General features: G+C 39.0%; 1 protein-coding gene across 1 annotated transcript in view; it reads left to right on the top strand.

Annotated features, from left to right (window-relative positions):
• Positions 1-7527, top strand: part of Xkr4 (XK related 4) — a 426250-nt gene extending 418723 nt beyond the window's left edge. The window contains exon 3 of the mRNA XM_021171114.1: positions 5000-7527. Within this exon, the coding sequence (XP_021026773.1) occupies positions 5000-5946 (947 nt within the window). The 3' untranslated portion in view covers positions 5947-7527. The remainder of the gene's footprint in view (positions 1-4999) is intronic.
• The last annotated feature ends 2227 nt before the right edge of the window (positions 7528-9754 follow it).

The raw sequence follows: 9754 nt of genomic DNA, 5'->3' as shown, positions 1-9754 counted from the left end.
GAGAGGAGAAAGAGAAGAGAAGAGAAGAGAAGAGAAGAGAAGAGAAGAGAAGAGAAGAGAAGAGAAGAGAAGAGAAGAGAAGAGAAGAGAAGAGAAAAGAAAAGAAAAGAAAGAATAAAGACATCATAAGAAGGAAAGGGGAAGAGGGAAGGGATGACCAATTGCTGTGCACTTAGAGTTCCTGTCAAGGACAACGTCAGCTCACTGAGTCACTAGTTCAAGAGTGTCTGCTGGGGATGGAGGCTCACTGAGCTACTAGTTCCCTTAGTGTTATACACATACATTTGAAAACACTTCATTTAAACTATACAGATTTCTTGAACAATTTCCAGTAACTTGCCTGTGGCTTACTAATCCTTTCCTTTAGTATTAAATTAGAAGTCCCAAACAAACCTTCTCTTAGCCTAGAGAACACTTGGAATGCAGTGTTTCCAAGGATGTTTTATTCTTACAGCTCTAATCTAAAGGAAAGGATTATTTATCATCCCTCTATCAACTGTGTCTCATCAATCTTTCTGGCTTCCTATCTCTTTACCAACTTTCAATGATAGAGTTAACTGTCACTCCAACCTAAAGGCCATTTTACTCACAGTCAGAACAATTGTGGGAATACAGTGCAGTAAGAAGGAAAGCTCCTGGATCAGGTGGACACAGCCTGACTGAAAGCTGAGAAGCATACCAGAACATGTGGATTTGGGTGGATTTGCAACATGACATTTCACTCAGGCTATACATAAACCCCGTTCTTAGAACTGCGGCAGCCAGTCTAATCATGTCCTCTCTTGTTCTGAGAATAATGTTAGATGTACAGCAGGGAAGAAAAAAGGGGAAATCTCATGTTTCCAAGAAGAAGTGAAGGTTGTCAGTAAAGAGCCATGCTGCTTCTGGACAAGTCCTCAAATAAAGAGACATGGCTCTGGAGCTCAAAAAGAAAGGTGGTCAGGATGGATGTTAGATTTGAGGCATGGTAGGATTTGGAATGATGCAGGCTGGGAAATGGAAAGACCCAGGACTGCATCCCAAGGGATATGAGTAGCTCAAAGACCAGCAGACAAAAACAGAAAGACAAAAACAGGAAGCATATCTGAAATAAAGAAGTATCCCTTGACGATGGATGGTGGTTCTTAAGCAAGAGGAGGCCCAGGCAAGGAGCTTGTAGAGATGTGAATAGAAGAAGAGAATACAGAGAATGATGGATATAACAAACAAAGTCTATTTATAAGAAAGTCAGAGTTAGCTTTGAGGTAGATTAGGATGGAGAGATAATCATTTAATTTCTTCTCTACAAAATGAGATCTGTCAATGAGTTAGGTAAACTGAGAGGTCTTATGTCAAGATTAACAGAGTAAGGAATAACTTAGCCCCCTTAAGTTCCCTCTGGCTATTTTTTAACCACAAGAATAAAGTTTTCATAAGGGATATGTGTCATTCATTACTTTAAATGAAATACACAGAGACTATAGAAAGAATCTTTATATTTTAGTATTTAATGTGGGGAATTATATTGATCAATGTCATTTATGTATTCCTGCCTGGACTGTATAACCTAAATAAATGTAATCATAAGGACAGAAAAAATATACTTCAAGTGAGGAATACTGATTTCCTTTTGTGGAGTCTTGTGCTCTTCAGAATATACAAGTGTCATGATAAAGCAAAGAAAACCTGAAAAAACAGTCCCTATTAAAGAAAACTAAATTCAGGAGCTACTGAATGTAAAACCCTATTCTAGATTCAACCCTTTACTATGCAACAGGTCTGGAATGGACATGATTAAGGTCGTTTGACAAAGGTGGAAAAATGATGGTAGTTAGTAAAATGTGTTATATTTATAGAAAATTGGCTTAAGGTGATAATTTTACTGTGATTGTGGAAGAAAATATGCCTACTGTATAAGAACGCGCTGATGTGCTTTAAGGTAAGGGGTTTTACAACCCATGCAATTTAGGGGAGGATGTAGGGTATCTGCTTTAGTATTGCAAATAACCAAGTTGATGTAATTTGCATTAAGAGTTTATACTGTAAGCACTCGATAGCAGGTGTGAATTTATATCTGACCTATTGTAATTTGTAAGAAATGAAACAGAGTTATTGAAGATAGATTTAAAAAAAGAAATTAGCAACACCAGGGAGCTTAAATGAATAAATGTGAATATATTTATGCATACACATACTTGCATATATACATACATACATAGGAATGTGACAATAATAATAAAGACTGTCAAATTGAGAGTGAGGGAGCCATGAGGAGGGCTGAAGGGAGGGTAGCTTGGAGGTGCTGAAGGGAGGAAAGGGAAGAGGGAATTCTATTTTAATTGAGAACACAGTTTTTAAGAAAAGAAAAAATAATGAATTAATCAATTGGAAAAATGAAAAGGAGAGTCCACTCATGGTTAAAAGGGTCAAGACTAGAATGAATGCTTCTACAATGTAGATCCTCTTAATTATACGTCATGTGTGTAGAGATCAAAGCAAGACAAAGATCTCCTCTTTGAATTCCCAGCCTGTCACTCTCAAGTCTTAGTTTGTCACACAGGCAGAATTTCTCATGAAGAGTACAGGAAAATTTGGAAGCAATTAATTTTCTATATTTTTACATTTGACAGCAGGTAACATTGTGGCACTGTGTGCTTACAGCTACTACAAGTTGAGAATTTATCTAAATAAATAAATAAATAATAATAATAATAATAATAATAATAATTGGGACCAGGAATATTTCAAATTTTGGATTTCAGTATAGAAATTCATGTTTATACATTCTTAAACATGAGGTTCAAGTCAAACACAAATGTACTTCTTTCATATATGCCTTACACACATGCTCTAAAACTCACTTTAGATAATATTTTTGGTGCAACTGTATTTGTCTGTAACCCACAGGTGGGACGCTTTCTACCTGCAGTGTCGGATAAACACCAAAACTTAGGGATTTAGGAGCTGTTAGGATTTTTCTTTTGCATTAGGGAAGTTCAGTCTACTTCTGAGTTTTAGAAAATAGACAGGACTAACAACTTCTCTGTTCAGCTCAAAGGGTTCTTTGGTTTACAGAAGCCTAACCAAAAGAAATTGTCTTTCTCAGATGTTCTGCACTTGAGCACTTTCTGAAGGAACAGAAAGAGGTTTCATAGCATCTCAAAGACTCAGGAACTACCTTGAAAACATAGAGTACAACCTATTCAAGAGGCTGCTTGCTGCACACTGTAACCCCACTGCTCAGAAATGAGCATGAGGATTTGGAGTTCATGCTAGACTATGTGTGACCATCTCAAAAATATTCAAATGGTGCAGATAAGGAGAGAAGATGAGCAGCTCCTATCCTGTGCAGTACACACATTGAAATTAAAAGGGCACAATCTTTGATCTTTGGTCATAAATATGTTGGTCACATGTATGATCTTGACACCTTTTATTTCCCAACCTCTGACTTTTTCTGTTTTCTTTCTCTTTCTTCTCTTTTCATTCCTAAATTTTATGTAGTTGATATTTTCCAGTGCATAGAAATGGAGTTACCATAAACTCCTTTGTGTGGTGATCTCTGGCCGTCCATAACTGAGTAAGATGTCTACCAATTAGCAAGCAATGTGTGTGCTTGTTAGAAAAAAATCTGAATGTCCCAGTGCCCACAAAAATCCACAGATTTTCTTCTTGATTCACTAGAGAAGTGTGAGAAGTGACTACTGGAAACTATTTTTATAAATATTTGGGGGCCTTTACCTTGATTGATAAGAAGTGACTGGAGGAGTTTGGTGGTTATTTTTTTCTGTGAATTTCACTCTTTTCCATCATAGTTGCCTTTTAAAATTCATTTCTCATGAGTAGGAGAAAGTGAGGTTTCTTTAATAAAGGTATTCTTTAAATTTCCAATTCCATATACCTTCTATTGTTTCCAAAGAAGAGCAAAAGCAGTGGTGCAACCCACCTACGATGAATGACAGATCTGTTGAAGGAAAAAACAGATGAGCTTTACAAATCATTAGACCTCCTGAGTCTTAGAAACCCTTGTCATTGATCCTGAAGCAAACTAGCTAGCACACAAATTGACAAAGCACAATTCCCCAAAAGATGTCTCTGTGGAGAGGCTTCATGTTCTATGGTGAACTTAAGGACCACGCTTATGAACTCTGAGACACAGTGGACAAAGTCAGAGTGTAGGGAATCAGTGGAATGATCCTGCTTAATCAGAGATGTCTAGCTAAACGATGATAAATTATGAAAAGTGGCTTAAAAAGTGGTTTCCATATGATTTTTATTTTACAAAAAGCTAAAAGGGAAATGAGAGTGAGCAGATATTTCTTCATCTAAGGAGAAGGTAGTAAGCAGGTGCAAAATCTGACAGGAGAATACTGAAATGCCATTAAGGGTAATGGCACAGCAGGTGTTTCAAGAAATAAGGGCAAACTTGCTGCATGGACTCTGGTCTTTATCACAAAGGAGTATGCTGCTTTTGGGAACAAGGCACATCATTCTTGCTTGGAGGAAAAAAAGACAAACCAGCTGCTAGTCTGTCTGGTGTCTTCCATCACTGTTCCTGTCAAAAACAGGACTCTCCAAGCCTTGGAGATCGGCACTTTTAAACCAAAACCCTGGCTTTAAATGCCAGCCACAGTCATGCATGAAGACAATATTTTCTCAAGTTAAAGCAACAGCCAGTTCCCACCCTCAAGCATATGGTAGTTTTCCTGCTAAACAAACAGGGCCCTTGATCAACTTACAAAACACCAGGAAAGCTAGTCCCACCACATTTCCAGATCTCAAACACTGTGCTGGCTTTGTGTTCCCATTAACTTGGGCTTTTTAGAGTATTTGTTGTTTCACAGAGGATGGCTACTGGGATTTCCACAGGGTTGTTTAACCCAATTAAAACTCAAAGAAATAAATAGACTCTGCTGAGGTTTAGCTATCTTGTCCCAAGTCACCACAGCCATGTGGCTTGACCTCCCATACTATCACTGTCTCTCACTTTTGACCAATGTCTTCCTGTTTGCCTTTGTAGGTTTCACAGCAGCAGCCTCCCTTGTGTCCTTGGCTTGGGCCCTAGCCTCCTACCAGAAGGCTCTTCGGGACTCCCGAGATGACAAAAAGCCCATCAGCTACATGGCTGTCATCATCCAGTTCTGCTGGCATTTCTTCACCATCGCTGCCAGGGTCATCACATTTGCCCTCTTTGCCTCGGTTTTCCAGCTGTATTTTGGGATATTTATTGTCCTCCATTGGTGCATCATGACTTTCTGGATTGTCCACTGTGAGACAGAATTCTGTATCACCAAATGGGAAGAGATTGTGTTTGACATGGTGGTGGGCATCATCTACATCTTCAGTTGGTTCAATGTCAAGGAAGGCAGGACACGCTGCAGGCTGTTCATTTACTATTTTGTAATTCTTTTGGAAAATACAGCCTTGAGTGCACTCTGGTACCTCTACAAAGCTCCCCAGATTGCAGATGCATTTGCCATCCCTGCATTGTGCGTGGTTTTCAGCAGCTTTTTAACAGGTGTTGTTTTTATGCTGATGTACTATGCCTTCTTCCATCCCAATGGGCCCAGATTTGGGCAGTCACCAAGTTGTGCTTGTGATGACCCTGCCACTGCCTTCTCTCTGCCTCCAGAAGTAGCCACAAGCACACTACGGTCCATCTCCAACAACCGCAGTGTCGCCAGTGACCGTGATCAGAAATTTGCAGAGCGGGATGGATGTGTACCTGTGTTTCAAGTGAGACCAACTGCACCACCCACCCCATCATCTCGACCACCACGGATTGAAGAATCAGTCATTAAAATTGACCTGTTCAGGAATAGATATCCAGCATGGGAGAGACATGTGTTAGACCGAAGCCTGAGAAAGGCCATTTTAGCCTTTGAATGTTCCCCGTCTCCTCCAAGGCTGCAGTACAAGGATGATGCCCTTATTCAGGAGAGGCTGGAATATGAAACCACTTTATAAAACACAAGGAGCCACAGTGTTCACATGAAGGGGTAATAGCAGGGCTGTGGCAATAATGACACCTTATCCAAGAGTAGGGCAGCGAGCTGTATGTTCTTAGTCGTGGTATGGTTTGATCTTCCATCAGCTGACTGCCTGCTGCTGGTGTCTATTCAAGCCAGCAGTACTGAGAGTCTCTTACTCTGCCTGAAGGGCACTGTCAGCTTAATATGACTGTTGCTACAAACTCCTCCAGCAGAGGTTTCGGGCACATTCACTGGAGGATAACATTATTGTGAAAAATGTTGCCTCTAATTATTAGGGTATTTTGATGGGTTTTACTAAGTTTTGCATAAATATGTTCACACACCACCACCACCACCACCACCACCCCTCAATCAAAGGAGTTAAGGTGGGGCTGGAGAGATGACTCAGTAGTTAAGAGCACTGCCTGCTCTTGCAAAGGACCCAGGCTTGAGCCCCAGCATCCATTTGGTAGTTCATTGCAACTCTAATTCCAGAAGATCTAATGTCCATTTTTGGCCTCCTCAAGCACTGCACACACATGGTGCATAGACATATATGCAGGCAAAATACCCATACACATAAAATAAAAATAAATCTCAAAGAAAAAAAGCTTAGGTGATTTCCTTGATGCAAAGCTCACAACATACTCCAGGAAGAAAGCAGCACACTTGGGACAATTCTATAAACTGTTCTCTCCTTTGCAAACCAGTAGCATCAATGAAGTGGACAGCAAAACTCAAGTGTTTACACTCATACTAACTAGCTTTGATGGGATGATTCTTTTTCTACATATTTCAGGATTTGTTTTTACTTTAGGTTTTGCAGATGAGAACATTCTTCATGACAGAAATCCTATGCAGCACATATATGGCTTTTGATGAGACCAAGGAGCTCAATATCTGTAATGTAAATTAAATGCTAATCATAATTCAGTATTCAGTTGCAAAAATATAATATATAAAAAGAGTCTTTGGGGAAGGGACAGAGTGAGATTCAGATTCTCAGGTGTGTGCATCTCATATTGGAATGCACCCACAGAGCCACAGGAGAGGAACAAGGACTGTTTCAAGGTCTGTGTCCATGTCTGTTTCCAGAACTGTTTCCAGGTGCAGAATGACATGGGTCAGCAGGTATGATTCCGGAAACCACATGCCACATCTTTCGAGTGCCAAATTTTGTCCAATTACAGAACTGATATGGAATCCCCAAAATCTGAGAATAAGTGGTTTCCCAAAACAGACAAAAGAAGAATAATCAGGTTCCCTGCAGTGTACAGACTTACCCTCTTCCCATCCAAGGTCAAAATGATGTGTCTACTAGAGACTTTGGGACACAATTTAGCAAGTGAGAGCATACAGATACAATGTGTATGCCATTAAAAAAAAACTGCCTGGACTGCTTGAGGGCTTACCACTCCATCAGCTAAGATTTGTATTTGAATCATCTGTAAAGTTGTGCTCTTACAAGCTTCTGAGTTTTAAATACCTCCATACAGCAAGTAAACATTCCCGCTTTCTGTTTTCGGTGTCCTTGGTCATGGTGCTTTTGTTGCATTAAAAGTGCCGGTCAAACTTTGATAGTATTTTTTTATAGTTGGTGCAGAGTGGAATAACTCATGGATTATTTCAATATTTTTGTAATAAAAATATAGGGTGTACATATAGGCATCATTGCTTTTTTTTATAGACTTGGAATTATTTAAAATACGTTAAATGTCATATTCACTTGGGATGTCAGAATCCAGTCTACAACTCCATCAGCCTGCCTCACCAGATGGAAAACACTTGTCTCTGGCAAGATCACCTTATATTTAGCAATTTGATGGCCCTGAGAATCTGAGCAGGGGTGCTATCAGAGTATCAAGTGAAGAGGGAAGTAGCCTAACTAGAAAAGGGCTTGTGAAGACTGGTCAATGTCTCACAGGAAATCAAATATGTGATTTCTTTCATCCATCCATTAGAACAACCTGACCACAGTGGAAGATGTCTTAAACTTCCTTGCCTGGTTTTATACTATTCCAGCTGATATATTAAAGATTAGACAAGTCATTTAAAAAAGATGGAAGATCGCTTCTCGGCCTTTTGGCTAAGATCAAGTGTAAAAAAGATGGAAGAAAGTTTTATTTAAGTATTCATTTAAAATAGTTAAGATCTACAGCCACCACCTGAAATGGACATGATATCCAAAGATTGTGGTCCCCAAAGTAACATCTGCAGGAAGTGACAGAGGGCTCAACCTGGGACTTTTTGGTAAAAAGCCCCAAAACAATTTTTAAAGACAGACAATTTTTATCAGACATACTTCATAATATTCAAAGATTTGACCCTTCAAGCAAGATTTCCACTACAATACTCAGATCTTTTGTTGAAATGAAAAAAATATTCCCTTGCCACAGTAAAGCTCCAAGAAGACACTTGGCTTCTCGCAAATGGTGAACACAGTCCATTCCAGTGGTGAAGAGAATCACAATAATTTGGGCAGATACTTTGCTGGTATGCAGAACCATGAGTTATTAACTTCATTAGTTCCAAGACAACTTTTAGCTGATGAACTCTGAAGACTCACCCTCCCAGGTGGACCATAGCTTTGATTCTGTGAGAGAATAACAGTTCCAATGTAATAGTGTCCAGCCAAACAATCCAACAGGATCCTCCACTCTTCTTTCATGTAAGTTGTAAGTTACTTCTCAACTTGACCTCATATGTAACATGTTAAGGGTTAAAACGGCCATGGTACAAATAAAAGGTAATGTGCTTGGATTCTCCTGGTAATATAAATAGTCAAATAAATGTAAAAATCCTGATTTTCAGCTATTTCCCAAATAGTGAAAATATTCTTGGTCCAGACTTATGAGAAAATTATGATGTTTTAGTGAGTGAATTCTTATTAAGGAAACAAGTTATCAACCATGTTACAGTAGTGACTTTCAAATGTAAGAAAAGCAAACAACAATCATAGCATTGCTCCAGCAGGACTTAATGTTGCTCTGATGATTCAGAAAGCACTGGCTGTCATCAGGCTCCTGTAGAACATAAACACAGACACTGGAGTTAGAAGACAGGATACAATGAGGCACTGATAATGCACAAAGAAACAAGTATCATTCTTCATAAAATCTTATTTTCATCTGACATGAAGCTCTGCACAAAATAGCTGAAAATAATCCAAATGGTGAGCAATGGCTAGCACACAAATAGAAATAAGGGACTCTTTGTCTTGGGCTGAGACTTCCTGGGCCTGAATCCACTCTGGTTAGCTAAAAACAAGAACTTGCTATCTTATAGTAGCTAATGTTTCCACAGGATTGTCATGTCTTCTAAAGAAAGAAAATCTAATTAGCATTTATAGATTAATCCATACTTAAGAACACACATACATACACTTTAACTGTGCAGAGGCTTCATTTGTGTCTCTTTTCTATGCCTATCAAAGTCTGATTCCCAAGAAAATATGTCCTTTACATTCTCTGCATACTTACAGTATCCTTCTTAACTGTGCCTTGTCCTGTTCAAGAACAGACTTTGCAGACACTGCATGAAAATTCATTTGTGAAGAATGCTACTAACTCAACAGATGAAATACATTCCCTTATCAAGAGGTTAATATTTTGTAATTCAAGTATTCACAACAGACAAGTTACAGAGATAATCTAAAGAAAACTAATCTGAGGATAAATGTAAAATAGTGGATCTGTAAACACCCAGTTTACTTTGCTTTATGTTTTAATGACATGATATGCTTTGGACAGATGGTTTGACAGGCACTTCAAGGTGCCACTAACCCTGATAGTATGAGTTCCACT

This window comes from Mus caroli, chromosome 1 (assembly GCF_900094665.2).
Source record: "Mus caroli chromosome 1, CAROLI_EIJ_v1.1, whole genome shotgun sequence".
In the NCBI taxonomy this organism is placed as follows: domain Eukaryota; kingdom Metazoa; phylum Chordata; class Mammalia; order Rodentia; family Muridae; genus Mus; species Mus caroli.
The sequence above is the reverse complement of the archived record's forward strand: the minus strand, read 5'-3'. Positions and strand labels throughout refer to the sequence as shown.